General features: G+C 41.2%; 1 protein-coding gene across 1 annotated transcript in view; it reads left to right on the top strand.

The window, feature by feature from the left end:
• WIPF3 (WAS/WASL interacting protein family member 3) overlaps positions 1–25,678 on the top strand; it is a 69,961-nt gene that overhangs the window by 15,266 nt on the left and 29,017 nt on the right. Inside the window, 1 exon segment of the mRNA XM_072964739.1 lies at positions 5,118–5,261. Within this exon segment, the coding sequence (XP_072820840.1) occupies positions 5,169–5,261 (93 nt within the window). The 5' untranslated portion in view covers positions 5,118–5,168.

Genomic DNA, 25,678 nt, shown 5'->3' with positions numbered 1-25,678 from the left:
CAGCCACAGCAGGACAGATGTCCACCCCGACCCAAGGAAGGAGACACTTGCAGAATAACGTCATGTCCTGTAAGCCCGTCTGTGGTTCCAGCCTTTTCCTCTTCTCGTCCATACATGCAGAGCCTCCCAGTGGCTTGCACTCTCCTACTTCTGTTCTCTCTGCTCATGTGCTGCTTCTTCTAACTAGAAACGACTCTCATAGCAACCTTTTTACCTGTTGAAAAGTGCAATAGTTTCTACCAAATATTTATATATTGTCCCCCTTCCTCGTGTTTGAATTGGCGATGCACTCCACACCTCTCTTGGGGCGTTTGTCCTACTGCACCTTTTATTATAGTTATTTGTGGCAGTGGTGGAGGTGGTGGTGTGATGATGATACATACAGCTTCAGTTAAGTGTCTGCTCTGTGTCAGGACCTGTATTATGTTCTTCATCTAGTCTTTGTTTTAATCCCGATAACAAACTAAGAATTAAGCATTGTAGCTATTTTAAAGATAAAGGAAATGAGACCCAGGTGGCAGAGCTGGGAAAAAACAAAAGCAGAAGTAGAACCCTGGTCTGACTCCAAGACTAGCACTGTCCCCTGTATTCAGAGTCTCAGGCGGAAATGGTGTTAGTTCTGTCACCCTTGCCACCCTCTAATGGTGCTTGAGCACCTTACATGCATCGTGATGCTGTTTTACAGAGTTATTTCATGAGTTGAAAGAAAATATAAAAGCCTTTAAGAATCTGGCTTTTTTTTAATCCTAAGCATTTTTTTAATACATGACAGAGCAAAATAACATTTTTAAATGTGTCGGGAGAGCACAAAGCATCAAAGAGCTCATGGGTACAGCCTGTGACTTCCTGGAGCTCTGCATTCTTAACTGTCAGATTTTAACAAATACTTCACTAGATAATTGCTTAATTATTATATCTGTCAAGAAAAAGCCTTCACAGCCATCAAGTACTGAATATAAAAATATCCTTTAATCTTAGAGTTTGAAAAATCATTCCTGTGATTTCAACAAGACAGCAGCCCAGTGGCGCCCGATCACTCTCAGATGTATAAGGATAAAACTAGATGGAGAACGAGGATGCTTAGGTTAGGGAGAAGTACATGCAAGAATTATACTTAACTGTATGAGGTCCTTTTCATTTGAGGGTCTCAGAAATTCTTTAAAATCTTTGCAAAATGAAAGCAGAGACGTAATAAGATCTAATCATACCAAGTTAGTAAAACAAAGAGAGGTTTTAGATCAGAAAGGCCAGGGTTGTTTTTTTTTTATACAGCTCTGGTACTTTTTCTGAAATTTAGTAGAAATTATGTAACCTCTTTGAGACAAAATTTGGTTATCTATCCTATGAAAATGTCAGTGTCTACCATACAGTTGTTAAGAGGATTAAGTAAAACAGTGTATTGTAGGTACCTAATGCAGTGCTGAGTACATATAGGGGGTTTAAAAATTATACAGCCAATCCTCATTATTCATGGATTCCACAGTTTGCTAATCACGTACTCCCTAAACTGGGTCTGTAACCCTGAAGTCAGTAGTCAGAGGCGCTTTCATGGTCATTCATGGTCACGTACAGAGTGGGGAAAGGCTTAAGCCTTGTGCCACACATGTTCCCAGCTGAGGTTGAACAAGGAAGGCAGCACCCTGCCTCGTTGTTCCAGCTCTCACTCTGCAAACAAGTGTCCTTTCCATAGTCTACTTAGTGTGGTGATTTTCAAATTTTTGTGCTTCTTGGTGATTTCACTTCATTGGTTCCCGCCTCCCCCGCCCCCAGGTGTAGTGCTGATGTGCTGTGTAGTGTTCTTGAGCACAGGATGTGCCTTACGGAGAAAACACGTGTGTTAGGTCAGCTTTGTTCAGATGTGAGTTACAGTGCCGTTGGCTGTGAGTTTAATATTAATGAATCAATAATTTATAGTAAATAAGGTATCTTTAAGCAGATACACAAATAAAGCAAAGTTATATGTTAATCGCCTGACAAAAGTCTTGTGACCAGGGGCTTACAGGATCCTCACCCTGTAATTCTCCTAGGAGCAATGGTTCATGTATTTGCTAACTCAGTGTTCTTGGCAACTGTAAAGAACCATGGGTAATGAGAATCAACTGTATTCTATTTAGTTCCCGTATTAGGTAGGTTAAATATTAGTAGCTATAACACATTAACTCCAAACTCTCTGTGTCTGAACACGGAAGTTTTTTTCTCATGCATGTAAAGTGTAATCAGGTATTTGGCAGGTCCCTTAAAAAGAGGAGTCAGGGATCCAGAATCATTACATCTTGTGACTCTGCCCACACTAAGAACCTTTGCTTCCAGCCAATGGATAGAGGAATAGAGAAAAGTTTTAGACAGAAAGTCTTCATGGACCTGCCTAGAGGTGTAGAGCATGTCACTTCTGCCTTCATTCTATTGGCCAGGGCTTAGTCATATGGTCACACCTAGTAAGGAGGCTGGAAAATGTAATCTAACATGTGCTGAGGGGTTACATGAATCACTCTAATGCAGTTCTCCTTAAAATGATTTCCTGCAGTCATTTTTCCTATGACAAAACCCTTAGGTAAGCGACATATACATTTTTGTAAGTTACTCTTCTGATCCCATTACAGTTCTTCACCAAGCAAGTCTGTCTCCTCTCATCTGTCTTCGTTAAAAGATAAAATTCTTGTATAATGAGACTTCTATATTTTCTCTTGTTCTATTAATACTTCAGCCACCCCTTTATTCCCTACTGTAAATTTTTGACTAAAATTATTTTTGCCACTGAATTAAGGAGTATATAAAGAATATACTCGATGTCTTCTATGACAGAAAGTGTTAAAATACAAATAACTGATCATTTATATTTGTTCCAACCAATTTGTGGGCTCACATCCAACTTGCTTTAGCGTTCAGCCAGTAAAATGCTAGCTTTGTCTGACCCTATGTTATTATGTGTATTAGACTGTGTAATAAAATAATACTCATGCTACCTGGAAGAAGTATTTACTCTCCTCCAGGATCTCTGCCCAATTTTACTATAGCTTTGTGCTTTTGACTCTGATGAATATTTTTTTCTAATCATTCTTTTCTTGTTTTACTATCAAGGGAAAGAGGCAGTGACATAGTAATTATCAAGCCCCTTCTTTCAGGGAAGTAACACTGTAAGAAGATTATGATCTTCTGTAATAATCAACTCATGCCTCTCTTTGAAACTCATATGAAAACTACCATGGGCTTTTCCCCCCAAAAGTTGAATTTATGTATATATTTTATACCATTCAAAATTTTTATACCACTTTAGGGGATCCTTAAACCTGCCGAAAATAGGCCAGTACAATATGATCCAGCAATTCTACTCCTAAGTATATATTCAAACAAATTGAAAGCAGGGTCTTGAAGAGAAATTGGTACACCATTGTTCATGGTAGCATTAGTCACCACACTCAAAAGGTAGAAACAACCGAAATGTCCATCAACAAATGAATAGATAAATAAAATGGGGTATATACATGCAATTGAATAATAAGGAATGAAATTCTGTACATGCTACAACATGAATAAACTTTGAAGACATTATGTTTAGAGCAATAAGCCATTGACACAACATTGTAAACTGACTATACTTCAATAAAAATATATATATATTAAAAAAGAGTAATAAGCCAAATACGGAAGGACAAATATGGTCTGGTTCCACTTATTTAAGACACCTAGAGTAAGCAAATTCACAGTAACAGGAAGTAGAACAGAGGTTACCAGGGGCCGGGGGCAGGAGGAATAGGGAATTATTTAATTCGTTTCTGTTTGGATTGATGAAAAAACTCTGGGAATGGATAGTGGTGATAACTGTACTTAATGCCACTGAATTGTATACTTTAAAATTGCTAAAATGATTTTTAAAATGATGTTATGAGTATTTTACCACAATAATGAAAAGTCACATCGAAAAAAAAGCTGGATGTTAGAGGCTGATAAGCCTGGGTTCCAACCCCAGGTCTACCAGTTACCAGCTGTGTGTGGCTTTGGGAAAACTATTTAATGTTTCTGAATGTCATTTATAGTCCAGTGGACTGTGTTAAGAATAAAGTACCATGTTGCATAATTGCTTTTTGCCTCAAGGAGATAAGAATATTAACATGGAATAATACAAATGCAACAGGATTTCAATGTTGAAGAAACAGAGGTCTGTTCTGGCCTTCCATTGAGTAGGACAGAAGGAACACAAAATTGCCCAACCTTACCTAAGTCTGAGGTTTACTTCTATGTCTGCTTAAATTGTTTTTAGATTCTCATATAGGTTTTCCTCATTTTTGTAAACAGTTGGGGATTTTCTTTAGTATGAGTTTTAAGTCTTTGCAGTGTGTCTTCATATAGATTTTAAGACACAAATACATATACAAACATATGCACACATGCACGCACACACTCTGCAGAGGAATAGCATATTTATCTGGAGATCAGACATCCTACAATATTAAGTGAAACATAACCGTATTTGCAGAATCATGCCCCAAACCCCTCTTGGTAGCAAATACCAGATATAAAGTATTTGCAGAGAAGAAGTGTCATGCCCCCACCCAGATGACGGTATAGAAACAACAACAGAAGAGCAGCAAGAAAAGTAAGAATAACAGCAGAGTGGGAAGCAGAAAAATAGGTAATGCCCATGTGAGCCTTGCTGCAGGCAAGATGAGTAACGTTGAGCCTGCAACATTCAGAAAAGGTTAAATTTCGTTCCATTTGCTCTGCTTAGGAAAATGGGGGTGTGTTCAGAATATTTTAAAATTGCATTCAAAATGATGAAAGTTTAATGCTAAAGAGGTAGAATCTGTTATTTGAAATACTTATTATGGAATGAGGTGTTGCTATTTATATATTAATATGTTCTATTTATATTGAGACATAAATAGCTAAACTTTATCAGTTTTATCATGTAATTCTTCCTAAAATCTGGCTGCTTCTTTCTGTCTCCGGCCCTTGACACAATGCCTGCCTCACAGTGGGCAGTATTTATTGAAAGAAAGAATGGAATGAATGAGTGAAAGAATGAAACTGTCTACAATATGTGTACTTCTGCATGACATGTATTACCCATCCATAAATAAAGACAGCCAAGTTTAAAACTATCCTTTTTTCCTTTTCAGAGCAGGTCTCTTGGGACCGTTCATAAGAAAGAGACACCAGTGCTGTGACACATGCCAGTGCCACCGCCACCACCACCTCCTCCTCTGCCTCCACCTCCCCCACCGCTTGGAGCTCCTCCCCCTCCCCCGCCATCTGCACCCCCGGTAAGACCTGTTTTTTTCAGTCTGGTTCACTTGAATACGCTTGAGCAGGTTTTAGATGTTCAGAACCAGCTCCCGTAGAGCAGGTGGCATCTTAGGTAGCTGGCTCCACGGCTCCAGGGTGGGCCTGCGACCGCACTGCACAATCATGAGCTATGGTGAGAGCCAGAGTATGCCTGAGGTCATAGATCAAAGGTCACCCCTCATGGCATCAGCATTGCACACTAACCGTACCTGTAGTGCCGGGGCGTAGACCTGCCTGAAACTTGGCCCTTGCCCTGAAGAGCATGGAAAGAAAGCCCATAACATGAGTTACATCTGAAAGCTCTCTAACCAATGTATAGAAATAACAGGAATAAGTGCTGGCGTTCCACTGCTGAATTTGACACGAAGAGGGCATGAAGAAGATGAACAGTTAAAAGTGATAGTTTCATGAAACTATCATATGGGTCCTATGAAGGCTTGCTGGCACCGAAAAAGCGCAACTTAAAGTGAGTTCAAATACCATGCTATACTCGTAAACGTAGCCATAATAAATAAACCTATCAAAACCCATATGGTTGGGAATTTGGGGGAATAAGCCGTTTTAAATGTTGCTAATGACACACAAATACCTAAGACTCAACAAATATTGGATGAATCTTTCTGGAGTGTTCTCGGACAAAAAACAATAAGTCTGAATGTATCACTTTTTTCCCTGGTAATTGAGTAGTTTTATTTTTGAGACTGACTTAAGAATTTAACCCTAAAGGAACCAAAAAAGAAATTTATACAAGGTTATGCACAGCAAAACTATTTATTCTAGTGAAAAATTTGATCTTAAATGGATTATGAGAACTAAATGAACTGTATTATGTCATGCTGTTAGTTAAAAATTGCATTATGCCATAGTGTTAATTAAAAATTACATTTATAACTGTGCTGGCTATGGAAAGTCGATATGGAATCATGGATTAACTACAATGCACATTTTGTACATCATGAAATCAACTATATATATAATAAATAGCAAAGATCAGAAGAGAATTTTGAAGGCTGATAACAAAATTTTAAATTTCATTAGGGAATTCTTTTTCTTTTAAGATGTTAAATTCATAATAAATAAAAAAATTCTACGTTTCATTAATTTTTTGCATTCCCTCCCCCATTCCTAAATTTTTTCTTCTTTTTTTGCTATCTCAGGGAGGAACAGATCAATTTAGGAGGAAAATAACCATGTAAATTTCAATATTTTTCAAAACACATTTTTTCCTACACTCTTGGAAAAATATTTACAATGCATATGATAGGCAGAGAATTAACATCCTTACAGTTAGAGAGCTCTTGTGGGTCAGTATGGAAAGGATGAATAGAAAAATGAGCCCAGGATAAGACCAGGTGGAAGAAATACAAATGTTTCAGCCTTACTGCCATTGAATAAACATAAATTAAAATAATGAGAAACCATTTTCATCTATCAGTTTGGTAATGGTACTTTTTAAATGTTAGCTGGAGTGTTAGGAATCAGGCACTTAACATTCTTTTATTTTTTTGGTGGGGGATTAGGTTGGTTGGTTTGTTTGTTTATTATTGAAGTATAGTTAGTTTACAATGTTGTGTCAATTCTAGTGTATAGCATCATGTTTCAGTTATACAAATACATGTATATATTCCTTTTCATACTCTTTTTCACTATAAGTTACTACAAAATATTGAATATAGGTTCCTGTGCTATACAGTATAAACTTGTGTATAACTCTTAATAGGAGCAAAACTTGGTATAATTCCCTAAAACACAATTTCTTAATGTGGATCAAAACCCCTTAATAAGTGGTTATACTCGATGACCTAGTTTCACTTCAAGTCATTTCTTTTAAGGAACTTATCATAGATGTACAAAAAATAATTAGCCATAGGGTGTTAATGAAAGCATTACTTGTAATAGCAACCAAAAAAGAAAAGAAAGAATCTAAATATTTTAAACCAGAAAATTCAATAAAAAATTATTATGTAATCCACCAAACAGTGTACTAGGCAGCCACTGAATAATCACATCAAAATTATTTTGTAACTTCCAGTGTAATGATTGACTCAGGCAAGGATCATCCATGAAAACTGAAACCACGTAGTGAAAGGTTTTAAGGTAACAGGATGTTCGCAGGATCTCAAATATCACCCACAGATTACTTCTAATTAAAAAGGGGGAAATGTACTTTTAACATAGATCAAACTTGTCAGGGAATGACCTTTATCACAAACCTTTTCTGTGATGCAACCAGAAATACATAGCATCACTCTGCAGTAACCTGTCAAAAATGAGTGTTCTCTGAGCAAGCAGTTAGACACATCCAGAACGTGGGAACTTCTACAACAGAGGTTGGCAAACTAGAGCCCTTGAGCTCAGAATGGTTTTTATATTTTCAAATGGTTGAAAAAAATCAAAAGAAAAATTATATTTTGTGACACATGAAAAATATATGAAATTCAAATTTCAGCCCATAAATAAAGTTTTACTGGACCACAGCCATGCTTATTTATTTACATAGTGTCTATGGCTGCTTTTATGATACAGTGGCAGAACACCAATTAAACAACTTGTTATTCCCCCGAGAAGAACTCCATTCTTCTCACTGGTTAACTGTGATTTTAAAATTATACTCTATTATTGTCATATTTTTAATTTCATCAATAATAATTGTGCAGAAATTTGTTTTCTTTTTTGTTGTATGATGCTCACAGAGCATCCATGATTTTGCCTCTTGGCCCACAATGCCTAAAACACTGTCTGGCCCTTTAGCAGAAAAAGTTTGCCAACACGTATCCTACAAGGTAGCTGGCTTCAGTCGGCCTTCCTGTTGTCATCAGCAGCCAGTGATCTTGGTCCACTTGCATCCGATCATGTCCCTCCCCTGCATCACTTTTCGAGGTCTTCCCATCCCCCTCTTAACTATAGCCCACTCCCCTGGCATGACCCTGCCCCTGCCTGCCTCTCAGACCTCACCCTGTGCCCCTCTCCGCATATCTCCTACTTCAGGGCTTTAGCATGGCTGCTCCTTCTGCCTGGAACGCTCTTTTGGCTCAGCTCAGATATCACTTCCTGGAGGCATCATTTCCTCACACCCCACGCTAGCATTTATAACATACGTTTAATCCCCTCCTTCATAGCAGTTATCAGTTTTTAATTGAAGAGAGTCCACGTTTTCTGTTTTGTGGTCTTTTCTGTCCCTAGCATTTAGCTTACAATAGGCATGCCACTCATTAAATGAATGGATGGATGCAGTCATGAATGAATATCTGTGTAAACAGAGTTGGGAAATGAATTTAAACTCTTCATAAGCAGTGTTCAGGACTTTGAACATCTATGCTTATGGACCAGCATGGCAGATTTTATTCTGTCACCTTTGCAAGGAGGGGGCATTTTGTGTGGTATGTCTGTAATGAAAAGGGTCCTGTCAGGATTCTCCTTAGCTCTGGAAGACCTGGGGTTGAGACCAAGGCTATAAGTTTTTTTGATTTTCCCCTCCCAACCCCTCACCTTTCCCCTTCCTGCCCCTCCCATCCTCGTCTCCTCCTCTTCCCTAACATGCATGTTGAAACCAAGAGAAGGGCTGATGGGGCTTGCTGAAGTTGTGGAGCAGGCTCTAACTAAAAGCCAGACAGCTGTCATCATCTGGTTTCCCTTCTTTTCTTGCCCTCTATTTCCCTGTCTTTTGAGCTTTACTCCTTTGGCTCATCCCTCTGATAGCCAATAACAATTATCGAAATGGCCAGCATAGTACATTGGTCCACTTATAATTATTGTTGCTTTGGTTACAGAATGTAACTTTTAAAAAATCTAAAGAAAATACAATGGTTTTGATTTCTGAAATGTAGCAGAATCTTATTAAACTTTTGTTTTCAAATCTACTTTGGCCCCTCAGTAGTGTTCAAGATGTGAAAATAAACTCCTTGAGGTCCTGTGATATCTGTTTTTTTGTTGGTGGTGGTGGTGGTGAGTAGGAGGGGTTGCCACAGTTGTATAACACTGTCTACAAAAGAGGAAGAGAGTGTATGTGTCTCTGAACAGCTGATAAATTCTTTGGAGTTGGGTTGCCCAGGCAAAGCCTGGCACGAGGGTCATGGCCACAGCAGGAGATTTATTAACTTTTATAAGCATTATTTTTTTAATGTTGCTGTTCAAAGCTTAAACATCCCTAGGGAAGGCCTGTGTCTTATTATCTAAAAACAGAGGAAACTGGCTTGATAATCATTTATTTTTCATGAAAAGCAAAACCCTTAAGTAGAAAGATGCCATGGTGCCATGTACTCCCCCACCCGCCTGTTCGACAGGTAATGTTTAACAAAGCGCTGGAGGGAGGTTACAGTGAGAAGCACATTGTGGCCCCTCACTGTTCTGTTCCCTCTTTACTCTTTGCCAGAGCCTTTGTTTGCATTCAGGAAACTCAGTGAGATAATTTTTCTCCTTGTAGTGTAAGGATTGCATGATTCATGGACAAGGTAGACTTTCCAGCGTCAGGAAATACTGGCTGTGCCTTCCATTGGGAGTTTTTCCCACCTCCTCTAGAATGCAGGAGCTCATGTGGTATAAAAAAATGTCAATCTGGGAAAGAAAATTTGGAAAAAGGAGTGGTATCTGAAGTCCCATGAGAGCCTGTTTTGGAGTTTTGTGTTTGCTGTGGTTAAAAAAAAAAAAAAGGTAGGGTCGGGGGGCCCCAGGTGGAAGGGGCTCAGCAGAATTGGGAATTACTCTATATTTCTGGAAGAGGTAATTTGCATGTTGACTGGTGCATTTGGAATAATGAGAGCCTTAAAAATTCTTAAATGCTGTCATTCAGATTTTCCTGACACTGGTGCTTCGATTAGTGTTGCTAATGAGGATTGGGGACATTTACCCAGGGCTGACAGCGGACACTGGGACAAGGAGAACGCTTTTTGCATTAGGCCAGGCTATTAGGATAGTATTAAATGGACATTTGGTCTCTGCTTAAGTTTGCAGAAGTGCGTCTTTGTCTTCCAGTAATTTAAAAAACGTGATTCTCCTTCTCTCCTTTGCCGGTTTGCACTCGGGAACAGCAGTAGCACAGCTTCAGGGTAAAAACGAGGCAGTCTTTGCAGCAGGTTTACTTGGTCTGTGAGAGAGGTGTGGCAGGACCTGCCACTCATACTTCCAAAGGGCCATTCAGGACGGTATTTAAATGTGTTTCTTTTTCACAGCTGTGAGGTGGGAGGGGTGACAGGAACAAAAGGAGCCGCTTGCGATGGTGGGCTGGGGGCAGCCATTGTGCACGAAGAACGCCTGGGACCTGGCTAGAAAAGCCTGCAAGCACTTGTTAAGGGCCTTTATCAAATTTCATAGGAGCCCAGGCCCCTAAGCCACTCAGACGAAGCGTCTGAGCATCTGAGCTGAGGGATGTGGCAGGAAGCTGCCATGTGCTGTGAGGCCAAAGGCAGCCCTGAAAGCCTCGGCCATCTCGGTAGCAGTGATTACTAACCTGAGCTTTATTTTGCACCCGGATCTGCTGGCTCTTTGCCTTTGAAATCTTTTACAGGGTAGCTAACAATTCCTAGAAAAACTGCCAGCAAGCCACTGCCCCTAAGCTAGGATTTCTTTTCATACATGCACTGTCAAACTGAGGAGGGCCACCATGGTTTAGAGCCGGGGTCTTTGGAGCCACGTACCCCTACCCCCAACTGCTCTTTCCTTTCTTGCCATGAAAGAGGGGAAACCCACCAACACCAGGTTGTTGCTGGCCATCAGATATCCAGTCCTGATCTGGTCAAAAAAGCTGCAAGTGAAGGGCGGGGGGCCTGGGACCCTCCTAGCACGAGCACATCTCTGCAGTGGGGTGTTGGTAGCCAGTAAAGTCACGTTTCCTGAACGTGACTTTAATGAAAAGACAGGCAACATGAGTGGTAAAAGCAGGCTACATATGGGTAGTGTGGCCCCAAACATATAAAAGAAAGCAAGACTGTGTGTGTTGCTCACTCGTGTGCTCTCAGATGAAGATGGCAGGGAAATAGTCCACGTATAACGTGGCTGGATATCTAGGGGCCAGATGTGTGGTTTCTGTTTTTCTTTCCTGAATGATTCTGCATTTTCTCAAGTATCTACATGAAGCATTTATTACTTTTATACTTAGAAGGAGAGGTTTTAAGAAAGAAAAAGGAATGAATGATCATTTACCAACTGTTCATATATAGTAATAAGGCCCAGGAATAGTAACAGGCATCTACTGAATGGCTACTGAATACCAGGTACTGCGCCAAGCACTTAGCATGGATTATCTCAGTTCCTGTTAACAGCAGTCCAGTGAGGTGGCTTGATAGTGCCCTTTTATAGATGAGGACACTGAGGCACAGAGACATTATTAAGATGCCCAGTGTCACACAGCCAGTAAGTGGTGGAGGCTGGATTCCTCCCCAGGCTCTCTGAGAGCCTTATTGCTCTGTGCTCTACTGCTTCCAAATGTGTGTATGGGTGGAATAAGCAGCACTGATGACTGTAGCATCGAACACTTATGTAGTGATTGCTGAATGCTTCGTGTTGTTCTGAGTGCTTCACACATGATTGAGTTAATCCTCGCAGTAACGCTTTGAGGCAGGTACTGTTGTTATTCTCATCTTATGGGTGAGTTAACGGAGGCCCGGAGGGGAAGGGGAAGTGATTTACCCTGGATCACACAGCTAGTAACTGGTAGAGCCATGGTTTGCACACAGGCAGAATGGTGCCAGAGTCCCTGTTCTGAACCACTAAGCCAGCTGCCCTTTGAGGTAGGCCTTCTCAGGGATTCCTTGAATTTTCCCCTCCCCCTTGAATCTAAGAGCCAGGAAGTCAGTGGTTTCCCACTCTCACACCCAGGACAGAGCTCCCGGGTTTCTTCCTGTATCCCCAAGCCTCCTCCTAAGTTTGCTCTTTTCTTTTCTTTCCTTTTCTTTCTGGTTCCATCATTTCCCCTCACTTGCTTATTGATTTTTTTTCTCCCTTTTAAAAGAGAAAACATTTTGCAGGCTACTCTCTGTATAAAACCCATGATTTAACAGCAGAGAATCAGCATTAAAGAAGCAGGTACAAGGCAGAGGAACTTAGTTTTATCTTGTCTTCAGCTTACAGCTGGGCTCTTTAAGGGCTCGGGAAAATGAGGTCTCTGCCATTAACAATGCTGGGCACACAGCGGAGAGTGTAAATGCCTCTGAGCTCAGTGACCGGAGATTGTGTCCTTAACCTTGACCAAGCCATCATGCAAATTTACTGAGCTTTGGCTTCACAGAATTACCCGGCTCTGCGTCTAAAGAGTTTAGAACTTCACTCCAGAGAAGACTGGGCTCAGTCGTGGAAATGCTGAAAGTACAGTTGATTACTCACAGGCCAGAACTTTGTCCCTTGCACTGCTGCTTTATTATGTATCTCCTGAATATGGGATCCTTCAAGTTTCATCTTTAAAGAATCCTCTTCTCTTCTAAATTAGTCACCTGATTTTCATGCTTCTTTGAGCATCGGGCTCTGGATGGGTCTTGCCCGTGCTTTGAGTTGTCTCCTGAACAGAGCAAGGGATGAAAGGATCTTGGGACCAGCGAGCAATTAGTGAGTGACCCCGAGACTGGGAGTCTGTGCTGAGGTCAGTGCTGGGCACATAGCAGGCACTCAGTACCTAGCATGACTCCCTGAACCAGTGAGTGTAGTGAAGATATTTTAATTCACAAAGCAAACCCGCTATGAACTAACAAACCACTACTTTACATCTTCCACCTGCCTAAGCCTTGAAAGCCAGAACACATTCTATGCTGTGTCCTGTCAGAACAACACATATTCACATTTTACTAAGAATATTTTATAAAGCGAATGCAGTTAGATCAGAAGTAACACATTTAGGGATAGCACTACTTAACACCTGGGTGTTATTTTTAAAGCCATTCATGTCCTTTGGCACAGCACTCCCCATTCCAATTCGTTATTGTTTCTAAGAGAATAGACTTGGGAAAGCAACACAGTGTTCCGTCTTGTACATGGCAGCAATAGATTTCCATTTGAATAAGGTCTGTTCACAATGGAGAAGTGTGAATGTGTTTTCAAGCTGGTGAAAGCAGGATTCTACCTGTACCACATACAAGGTGAAAAGTATATCTGTTCCTCCATCGTCTGTTCAGCACTCAGTGTGCCAGGCCATTGGTTTTAGTAGGAATCATGTAATGATGCAGCATGGTGTGATCAAAACCAGAAACCAACACATGTGGGCTTTAAAGTCCTACAGAAACTGATTCCCTGCCGTACCGTTTATCAGCTCTATGGTGTCAAGCAAATTACCTAGTAACTCTGAGCCTCAGTTTCCTCACCTGTAGATGGGAACAACAACAGCCACTTCCTAGGGCATTGCCCCAAGAGTGGGAGCTGCATGAAGGGAGGGGGTTTTGTCTCTTTTGCTCAGTGTATCCTAAACACTTGAGCAGTGCCTGCACACAGTAGGCATTCGGCGTGTACGTGTTGAATGCCCAAATCGTGGGGTTGTTGTGAGGAGCTAGTTAGACAGCGACTGAAGCTGCTGTTCACCGAGTGCCTGCCTAGTCAATGGCAGCTCTGTTATTTCAGGAACCAGGAAACAATGGGGCAGGTAACCAGATCTGGGACTGATAAGTTGAGGGCGAAGGCCCCTGAGGTTAGTGCAGGTAGGCAGGAGGTCAGACACCGGATGCCAGGATCAAGGTTGGGAGCCTGAGGTTTTCAAAGTGGGGAGTCAGGCCGCAGTCTGAAGAGTCCCAAAACAGGAGGGCTGAGGTTAGCACTTCTAGGTCTCAGGGGTTGCAAGTCCGCTGTCCAGCGCCTGTGCCTGTAGCATGATCCTAAAGAGGCAAATGGTTTGCTTTCTCTCCTCTTTCGTGCTCATGCTGCGTTGAGTGGCCTGAGTCCGTGGGTGCCAGCGGGAGGCACCTGGAATCAGCCACAGATTAGAGTGAGCCCTCGGCGGTGGGATGGCGGTTGTGAGTGAGGGGTGCGTGGAGATCTGGGAGGGTGTCCTTTAAGATGCGCTCCAGTGAAACGGCAGCCTGGTTCAAATATTTTAAACATTGAGAGGAGGCTCTGTTTTCTCAGCTGCTGTTTAGTTTGTCATTTTTACAAGCAGCTTTGGCAGTAGCAGACCAGGCGGCTGCCTAGGGGGAGGGCACACGTTTCCCTGGAAGGTTTAATCGTGGTGCTTGCGCAAGAATTCTAGATCTCCTGGCTTTGAGCCCCTATCGAAAACAAAGAAGGATGTTCTTGGGGCCTTGTGGCAGCTAAGGGGTGCTCGGGTTACGGAGATTCAAAAGCTGTGTCTTGGTCTTTCTCTGCCTGGCCCAAACTTCCATTTAAAACTCTCCTGTTAGACCAAGGGAATTTGAACACTGATGGGATATTGGCTGATATAAAGAATTATAGTTAATTTTATTTAGTAATATTGTTGTTACATTTTAAGAGCTCTTTTCTTTGATACTATGCAATGTCAGATACAGGTTCTTTAATAAGCAGGGATTTGGAAGGGAAAAGCAGGTCATCGTAAAGATAGAACAAGATTGGCTGTGAGTTGATAATTGTTGAAGCTGGATGATGCTACGGGAACTCATTATACTGTTCAACTTTGTATCTGTTAATTTCTGTAATAAAAATTTTAATGGACATCAACAACCTTAAAATATGCAAAATAGATGTGATTTAGCAAGACCAAAGAGGGAATTTGTAGCATGCTTTACTAATTGAAATGGATGTTTGAGACCAAATATTACATGCTTTTTAATTTTTAAAAAATGACCTATGTAGGCACAGAATATCTGCTTAAAATTGTCTACATGGCCTCCTTTCCCCACATAATCCAGCTCCTGGTTTTCTAGGGGTTAAGGTTAAGATTTTTAGCACCATTTCCAGCAGAGGTGTCATCTCTAATCATTGAGTTGCTTTATGAAATTTTTCTTTCTCCCAAGACTTAGAATTGCAACCAGTGACTTTGAACGGGAGTGTCAGAGAAGCCGCGAGGCTGGAGGTCACAGTCTCCCTTGCTACTTTTTATTTAAATAGACCTTGAGACCTAGTGCGAACACCAGATAACAAACAATAGTTGTGCAACCTGCAGGTGCTGTTCTCCGCCCTGGTACGAGGACACCCAGCACGAGCTGGTGCCTTCTCCTCAGACAGCGCAGAGGATGAGGTGGGAATTATTGAAGCAAAGCTTTCCCAGCCAGCAACTCTTCTCAACACCAAGGTCACCCAGATAGGGAAGGATTTTCACCCTCAGCATTCTCTCCTCTCTGGCTAAGGTGCCTCTTGTGGTTATGTGCTGAAGAATTCCGAAGGATAGTGAGGGGGAACGACCTTTAAAACCCACTCTGAGGCAAGACGTTTGGCCATGGAGATAGCTTGGAAAGTGTGTTAATACTTAAAAAACAAAACAAATAAACCAACAAAAACACCCTTACGGGTTCGAGTGATTGAACAGCAATTCTCAAGAGGTCAGATCATAGGCACCTGGGGACTTTTTTCAATCTCATAACTATGAAATACAGATTTTTACCCTTTTGGCATTGCAGACCATCAAGTTTTTTGGAAGATATTATTGGTTTGACTGAAAGAAAAAAAAAAGTTCAATGATGCTGAGGCTCATATCTATGACAGGAAGGGAATGCAGTGCCCTGGAGGCTTCAGGGACCGCACACAGGGCAGAAGGGCCCAGCACAACCCACTCCTGTAGCTCAGGGGCCCCTCATGTAAACACAACTTAAGGCTGGTAAATGAGTTGCTTTTTTTGCCATTAATTCACAACTATTGCTTAAAAAAAATGCACACCAAAAGCATGCTGTTGTATCCAATAGAATGGATTTTTTTTTTTAAAGAAGCCAGTTGCTAAGGGAGTAAGACTCATCGGAAATGTGGCCTGTCTTGGTTCACTTCTTGAAAGGCCACTATGGAGATTTGGACCATGTCACATTCCCTCTCCACCTTGAGAATCACTGCAGAAGGCGAGGGTAGGGATGGGGAAAAGTAGAGAATCACCACCAATAATAATGGTGATTCTGGGGGCCCTGAGAGCACTGTGCTCTGTGGGCATCCCTGTGCCACCCCCGAACAGTGGGAGCACACCTGCGCTGGCAAGGGAGGCCACAGGCTTCTGTGTCAGATGGACCTGGCTCCAAGCTTAGTGGCCACTGGAACCTGGGCAAACCCTTTTAGACCTTGTTTCCTCACCTGTGACATGGAAATAATAATACCCTGTGGGGAGGTAAAGGAATTAATTGAAATGATGCAGGGCACCAGCAGCATCTGCAAGGCATACTTATCTCTGATTTATAGAGGAAGAAACTGAGGCCCAGAGAGGTTAAGTCCTTGCTCAGAGTCACCCAGCTGGTGGTGTCTTTGGACTCTTTGGCCTGTATTCTGTCCCTCGCACCACCTTGCCTCTGAGGCTGTGGTTACGGCAGAGATGGTTGGGGCATCCCTGAAAATGGCCTTCTCTGATAGTGCTTCTCACATTTTGATTTCCACAGAGACCTTTTCATGACTGGTGTGGCCCTTCTTTTAGAGGTGACATAGCATGATGGTTAAGACTTCTGAGCCAGACTTCCTGTGTGCCTTTCTTGGAAATTGTGTGACCTTGGGCAAAATTATTTAAACTTTCTATGCCTCAGTTTTGTTCTCTGTTAACAACACTACCCACATCAATGTGTTGATGGGAAAACTAAATGAATTAATACATGTAAATTGCTTAACAGGGAATAAGAACCATGGACATGTTGGCTGTTGTTGGTGTTATCGTGCATACAGATGCTCTTTTCCCTTTTACTGGTTTTAGAATTCATATGAAGTCATTGCAAAACAAAAGCCCACATTTCACTGCTGCATTCATGTCTGTGAAGCATCTCGCCAAGTTTAAACATCGTTACACTTCAGATGATTTGTTTAATGTCTGTCGTCAACTGTCCACTGATAAACTCCCTACTGACAGAGATCATGCCAGCCTTGCCCTTCATGGTATGAGCAGAGCTGAGTGTGGTACCTGGCCTTGGGAGCTGCCCTGGAAATTCATGGTCAATGAATGAGAGCAGACCCTCCCTGCAGTTTGCTGGTGACAGCAAAGCTCATCTTACACAGGCAGGCCACCTACTGGTGGTGACATCAACATAAAAAGAATTTGAAAGGTTGCACCAGAGATGTGCTCCTCCCAGAATTTTCTCCATATTTATAGAACTCTATTCTGAGGCCTTCAAAAGAATTTTCAGCTGTGGCTCATCTTTAATCTTCAGTGAGATGAAATTGGAAGTTAAAATATGACATGTGGCATTCTGACACGCAGTATTAACATCTACCGGTAATTATCAGTATTAATCTTTCATTGTGGATAATACTATGTGACAACAAGTGGGCTAATTTGAACATCTGTTTGACCTTGACACACTGTTATAATGAGTCAGGGTCAAATTGGATGTCCTGTTTTACAAATGAGGAACTCAGACCCATGGAGGCAGGCAAAGGACCGAAAAGCAGAAATAAGCAACTAAGCCGTGTTCCTTGTTCACAGATCTTCTTAGTAACTGTCAGAGGCACCCAGCAGTAGGAGGTGGATGGTGGTTACACAGCCTCAACAGCAAGTTATAGGCCCAGCATGTTGTGGGCTGAATTGTGTGCCCCTCTAAGCTCACATGTGACTGTTAGGGCCTTTGCAGAGGAAACTAAGGTTAAATAAGGTCTTTAGGGTGAGCCCTAAGCCAGTATGACCAATGTCTTTATAAGAAGAGATGAGGAGACACACACACACAGGGAAGACCATGTGAGGACCCAGGGAGGAGATGGTCGTCTGCAAGCCAAAGTGAGAGGCCTCAGAAGAAACCAGCCCTAGCAACACTTTGATCTTGAAATTCTAGCCTCCAGGACTGTGAGAAAACAAATTGTTTAAGCCTCCAAGGCTGTGGTTCTTTGTTATAGCAGCCCTAGCAAACGAATACCGAAACCACTCACCAGCTCCATCAGCTCAGTGACACCCCGCTTCTGTCCTCTCAGCTCCTCCACCACACCACGGGGAAGGGTCACTGGGGGCAAAGCTAGTTCCAGAGTCAGCCACCCTGAGACAGAATCTGCATCATTGTTCCCTGCCGCATAAGCACAATCCTTTCCCCCAAGGTTTGGGGCTTTTTTTCTGTTTTGTTTTCACTTGTTCTGTTTTGCCTTATTTTGTCTACTATTTAGAAAATGCAGAATCTCTGATTAGCAGGGGCCTTTTTTCTCTAAGACCTTGTTTAAAGGTCTTTGAGGCCCTTGCTTCTAAGGACATAAAGTGCTGAGTGTGCTGCAGGAGTAATGCATTTCAGAATCAATGAGCAGATAACTTCTATTTCCAGAAGCTTATATGGAGAGCCGTGTCTAATCCTGGCCACCTTAGATCGTTTTAGCATCCATTATTGGATGGTCTTCCAGCCATCACAAAGCAAACTGCTGTGCTTGCAGGCTGCACAGCAGCTGTTGACTCCCTCCTCGGGACCTTGTTGTCCCTGGTTCTTGCTGGAATGATGGGGCTCAGTTATGGCTGGAGGGGATGGTTAGACTCAGGGTAACCCTCACTGGCTCTGAATAGAAAATGGGCTCAAACCCTTGGATGGTCGGTGAATGCGGTAGGATTCATGTCGTGTAAGAACCTCATGGGCAGTATAAGAAGTTCGAGGAATACTTTTAAAAATTTTAGTCACATTTCACTAGTAAATCTTAAAATTTACCAGTCAATAGGCATGTTAGTCTAATGTCTCGGAGGCGGGAGGGTGGGGGTGGTTTGGCAAATCATGGTGCGAGGCTGTGAGATCCCCAGATCAGTGAAGCCCACTGGTCACTACCTTCAGATAAAACACAGGAAAAGATAAGAATACAAAATAAGGTGTATTCATTGCATCAAGGAATAAAGAGTGTAGGTTAACCAGAACTGTTTGATAACAGACCTTGTCATTTAGGGATCAGGTTAAAATAGCCGCCTTCCTCACCAGGGTGGAAGACAGAGCAGGGAGCGCCCAGGCACTCATTCTAGGTACTTAATACACCCCGTCTGCACCCTAGGAGTCCCCTTAGCCTCACCCTTGTCCTGGCTCTGTGTAATTAAACTTTGCTCCCTCATAAACCAGCAGCTCAGAAGCTAAACCAATTGTTTCTTTTTCAAACAGAATCGTGACATCGTTTTTTCCCAAATAATTGAGAAAGATACACAAAAATGAATTTATTCTTCTTGATTTTCTTTTTCTTTCTTTCTTTTTTTTTTTTTTGGTTATTCTTCTTGATTTTCATTTCATTATGCTTCGAAGTTGACACATCCATTGTTTAAAATTCTGCTTCTGCAAACTTTCCCTAAACCCTTTCCACAGTACTTGGCTTCTACAGTTTTTGTTGTTGTTGTTGTTGTTGTTGTTGTTATCAAATGTCTAATCATTAGTTAACAAAACAAGTCAAAAAGTTGTGCAAACATCCACCAATTCAGTGATAAAACACACCTTCCAGATCTCCAGCTCCTGGGGACCAGCTGCTCACCACTGGTATTCTCTGAGACGTCCACCCTTCCTTGAAGTCCCCACCCCATGACTTTGATAACTAGGGTTCTTTAATATTATGATTTTCTTTAAAATATTTCCATATAAACACTAGAATCTGTGTGTTTTAAATAGATTTTTTAAATAGATTTTTTTTGCAAGTCTTAATTTAATTTTTTTAACTTTTTTATTGAATTATAGTCATTTTACAATGCTGTGTCAAATTCCAGTGTAGAGCACAATTTTTCAGTTATACATGAACATACATATATTCATTATCACATTTTTTTCGCTGTGAGCTACCACAAGATCTTGTATATATTTCCCTGTGCTATACAGTATAATCTTGTTTATCTATTCTACATTTTGAAATCCCAGTCTGTCCCTTCCCACCCCCTGCCCCCTTGTCAACCACAAGTCTGTATTCTATGTCTATGAGTCTGTTTCTGTTTTGTATTTATGTTTTGTTTGTTTGTTTGTTTGTTTAGATTCCACATATGAGTGATCTCATATGGTATTTTCTTTCTCTTTCTGGCTTACTTCACTTAGAATAACATTCTCCAGGAACATCCATGTTGCTGCAAATGGCGTTATGTTGTCGTTTTTATGGCTGAATAGTATTCCATTATATAAATATACCACATCTTCTTTATCCAGTCATCTGTTGATGGACATTTAGGCTGTTTCCATGTCTTGGCTATTGTAAATAATGCTATGAACATTGGGGTGCAGGTGTCTTTTTGAAGTAGAAGTGGGATTCCTGGGTCATATGGTAAGTCTATTCCTAGTCTTTTGAGGAATCTTCATACTGTTTTCCACAGTGGCTGCACCAAACTGCATTCCCACCAGCAGTATAGGAGGGTTCCCTTTTCTCCACAGCCTCTCCAGCATTTGTCATTTGTGGACTTTTGAATGATGGCTGTTCTGACTGGTGTGAGGTGATACCTCATCGTGGTTTTGATTTGCATTTCTCTGATAATTAGTGATATTGAGCATGTTTTCATGTGCCTATTGATCATTTGTATTTCTTCCTTGGAGAATTGCTTGTTTAGGTCTTTAAATAGACAATTTTTAAAAGTAGTTTTGGGTTCCCTGAATATACAGGGAATTCCCTTGTACCTCCTGCCCCTGCAGGTGCACAGTCTTCCCCACTATCAACATCCGATTTTTCATCAAGATTTAAATTCTGTTTGTTAAAAATTCATTCCCTTAAAACCATCCCTTTGGTAGCCTTGTTATTCAAACAGAGTAAGTACCAAAGATTAGTGGAATTTTTTCACTGTAATTTAAACAAAATAGTTTATGTATTAATTTTTTTACAGTGTCTTATATTCATATAATGTAGTCATATTTCCTGCTAGTACAAGTATTACTGGTTCTTAAAATTGAACTAGTGTCTGGCACTTCAAAGGCAGTTAATGTTTGTTGGCTACATCGATATTCTGGTCCTCAAAGGTGCTTCAAATGCTTCATCATCTGAACAGACTTCAGTCTGGAAGTATAGCCACCCTTATTGTTGCCGGTAGCCTGGGGGTCTTTAAATGACCTTTCCCTGAGCAGGACTAGAGCCCCTTCCTTGGGGTGAGGGGTTGACTTCACTGAGATGCCAAGCAGGTAGCAATCATTCATCCAAAGGAAGGACAGTAGATGGGGAGATACCTCAGTTTGGGGAAGCAATGGTTGCGTCAGTCTACACCACTCTGATTACATATAGCCTCGATCAGCAGGCCTAATTTTAGGAGATGGAAGACAAAAATACAATTGGGCGAAGTGAACTAAAAATAGCCTTCCCCCCCTTTATTCTGTTACGATTCACTTCCTCAGATGATAGGTCTGTTCCATTTAAGCAAAATTCTTTCCCTGTCATAATTGTCACAGAGACATTTTGATGGTTATTAAGAACAATGAAAGCCTACATTTCATCTTGATTCATTGCAGCTGTCATGACCTTCCATTTATTTCTGCTCTCCTCGAGAATTGCTGGCATTCAGTGAAACAGATGCTACTGTATTTTTAGGGGAGGGTTTGAGATGGCCCCATTTCATTAAAAATACACAAGGAGTGTCATTAGTAAGAGGGTATTGTATGAGTCACACTGTGGGTGTTCTGGCAGGCTCCTTCTGTGATTCTCAGGACAGAAATACTTGTTTTTATTTTAAATTCACACTATATTTTCATATTAAATAACCAATTTTATTTCAGTGAATTTTTCTGGAGTGTTTATTATATATAAGGCATCGTTCTGAGCATTGGGAGGGTTGATTGAGACAGAATTTCTGCTTCAGGGAACTTACTTGGGGAGGATGGATGCCCATCAAGATGTGAAACATATGATCTTGGCAACTGGCACCAGAATTCTTAAGGAGGGACCCATCTTTGGGAATATATCTTGATAAACTGCGGAGGGGTGGGGTGGGGGTGGAATTTGAGAGCAGGAATGAGGCAATAATAAGAATGACTAAACTGTACCACACGAAACAAGGGTAAGAATTTGCTTTGTTCATACGAGGTTGAGCAGAGGGAAAAGATAGTTAAGAAGGGAGTGAGAGAAAGGAGCCAGAACACTGGTTTGAGGTGGGTGAGTGGGGATGCTGGGCAGGTGAAATCTGCCCGCTCTGGGATGATCAAAGGCCACGTAAGGGCCAGGGATGCCCCGTGCTCGGTGCCAGGCTGCTGCTGCTGCTTGGAAAAGGAAGCCCTCCTGTTCTCCACCCACAGTTCAGTGAAGTTTACTGTCTTATGAATGCTTTATGTGGATGTTTTGGAGTTTTTGGTTTTTATTTTGAGGGGGGAGTGGGAAGAAAGGGAAGGATCACAGAAAGCTTTAAGCTGTGTTTCTGAGACCATAAGAGTAGAGCAGAGATAGGATGAGTGAAAAGAAAATAGGAACATAGAAGCCAGCGTGCCCGTGAGGCATAAATGCCCCTGAAATTGCAGAAATCTTTAGGAGGCTTTGGGCTTCCCCAGGGGCATCAAGAAGGGCTCTGGGCCAGTCTCTTCTAGCTCTCAAGGGCTCAGGAAACCTCAGCTGGTATCTGTATACCTGGGATAAACTTCTAAAATGTATGGCTACTACACAATAAGTGGATGAGTTGAAATGTAAAGAATTGATTGTACCTCAGATCAATTTAGGCTTCTCTGAAAGAGGCTTTATAGCTATGTCTTGGAAGATGAGTGTGATTTTAACTGGTAGAGTCAGTGGAAAGAGGCATATTGTATAGAGGGACTGCATGAGGATTGACTTTGAGATACACCAATACAGGGGATGGGGAACTCGGCCGGGTGAGTAGCAGGTAAGCTGTGTGGGGTGGGAGGTGGAATCATGGTCAGTTTCTGGAAGGCCTTAAACACCATGCCAAATGAGTTTTATCCCGATTCTGTGGATGTCTCATCTAGATCTGAAGAAGAAAATTGGAGAGACAATATGAAAGTTGTTTTTTTTTAATTTTTAATAGGCTTTATTCTTTTAGAGCAGCTTCAGTTTCACAGCAGAATTGAGCAGAAAATACAGAGAGTTTGCACATAGCCCTCCCCACCCACACATATATACTCCCTTAACCTCAACATCCCTCATCAATGTTTAACTGGAGAGAGGAGATTTTGAAAGTGAGAGGCGTATTATGAGAGCACTTAAATTTGTGACCCTCAGACCTCCCACCTCCGCCTGCGCACCTGAAGGCTGACCTGCTCCCACGGCTTAGAATGGAGCTGTGGTTTGAGTGGTGTGGGGAGAAGTGAAGCCTGGACATGAAAAGTGGTGGTGCGACTAGAAAGGGCGGTAGGAATTAGAGACACATTTTGGAAGTGGAGTTGCTAGCAAGTAAATTTAACAAATCACGGAACATCAAACATGTGATACAGGGATTTTTTGATTTTGAGGTAGTTAACTCAAAGCGTATTGCTGAGATCCGTATCAGAAGAGGAGTAAGAGTACAGGGCTCTGTGTGTGTGAGTGTGTGTGTATTGAGGGGATGATATGGGGAAGACAGTGAGTTTGTTTTGGATGTGTTGAGTTTAAGGTGCTTTTGGGACACTTATGTGGGGATATTTAGCGGTCAGCTGGAAACATAAGCCCGGGACTGCAAATTCAACTCATTCTGAGGTGACCTATGTATTTTGCGTTAATGCCAGCAAGGCCCAAAGTAGCTTGAGTAGATTCTAGGTGTTCCTGCTCTGCTGGCGCATTCCTGAACCTTACCCAGCGAGTAACATGTGGAAGTGTCTGGCTACCCCCTGCTCTGCCCCTGCCCGTGGGAGATGCTCGGTGAATTTGGCTGTAGGATGAGTGAGAGCAGCAGTCTTAGATGAGCAAGGAGAAGAGTTTGTACTTTTCTCACAAATTGTGGCATAAAAGTACCTAATTTCCTGTACTTACTTTATATTCGACCTTTTGTCCATATACATCTAGATGTAACAGATATTTTCCTAATAACGAAATATAACTTTACAAAAGAGGTTTAAAAAATACACAGGGAAAAAGGCAGAGGGGTGGAGGAACCATGCGGTCTTAATCCTGCCTCTCTGCCTTCTTTCTCTTGTTTCTTTCTTTTGATCCATTATATAATATTTTATACTACTTTATGTTATTCATTCATTCACTCATTCATTTATTTAAGATTGTTTTTTCATTTTAGATATTGGCTCTAGAAAGCAGAACTCAAAGCTGTCTTTGTAGAGAACTTTAGGCTAAAATGTTGGGATTTATAGATCAAGAAAGTCAGACAAATACAAATGGGATTCCTGACGTGGAAGGGTCACTAGGTTTATGTGGTGAAAAATGAAGGAACAACATTTACTCCTCAGGTGTTGTGAGACGCACATTTAGATCTATGATGCATTTTGAACTGATTTATAAGGTATGAGGCTTGGGTTTAGTTTCGTTTATTTGCATATAGATGTCCAGTTGTTCCAGCATCATTTGTTGAAAAGACTAGCCCTTCTGTATTAAATTCCTTTGCACCTTTGTCAAAAATCAGTTGACCACATTTGTGTGGATTTATGTCTGAATCTCTGTTCTACTCCATTGATCTATGGACCTATCCCTTTGCCAGTACCATGCCATCTTAACTACTGTGCATATAAAATCAGATAATGTGAGTCCTCTAGCTTTTCTTTGATAAATTGCTTTGGCTTTTTAGTTCTTTTCCCTTTCCGTATAAATTTTAGAATCAGCACGTCTGTGTCTATTTAAAAATCTTATTGGGATTTTGTTTGACATTGCATTAAATTTATAGATCATCTTGGGGAAAATTGACATCTTTATTACGCAGAGTCCTCCAGTTCATAAATACAGTATATCTCTTCATTTACTTAGGTCTTCTTTCTTTTATCAGCATTTTATGGTTTTTAGAATCTGTATCCTGTGCGTATTTTGTTTGATTTATGTACTTGGAGCTATTTTAAGTTATCATAAGTTTTTTTTTAAAAATTCCGGTTTCTAGTTGTTTATTACTGGTATATAGAAATGTAGTTAATTTTTGTATGTTGACTTTGTATCCAAAACCTTGCTAAACTCACTTACACTCATTTTTTTGTGTGTGTTGAAATTTTCGACATAGAAAATCATGTTGTCTATGAATAGAGACAATTTTATTTCTTCCTTTCCAATCTGTATGCCACTTATTTCTTTGTCTTGCCTTATTGTACTCACTAGGACTTCCATTTATAATGCTGAATAAGAGTGGTGAGAGGGAGTGTCCTTGCTTTGTTCCTGCTCTTAGAGGGAAAATACTTCATCATGAAGTGCCATGTTAGCTGTAGTTTTTTTGTTGATGCCCTTTCTCGAGTTGATAAATTTCCCTTTCATTCCTACTTTGATGAGAGTTTTATCATGAATGGATGTTGAATTTTGTCAGATTTTTTTTTCTGCTTCAATGTATGTGATCATGTGATTTTTCTTCGTTATGCTGTTAATATGGTGG

This window comes from Vicugna pacos, chromosome 7 (assembly GCF_048564905.1).
Source record: "Vicugna pacos chromosome 7, VicPac4, whole genome shotgun sequence".
NCBI classification, from domain to species: domain Eukaryota; kingdom Metazoa; phylum Chordata; class Mammalia; order Artiodactyla; family Camelidae; genus Vicugna; species Vicugna pacos.
Note: the sequence above shows the minus strand (reverse complement) of the source record. Positions and strands in the feature narration are given on the sequence as shown.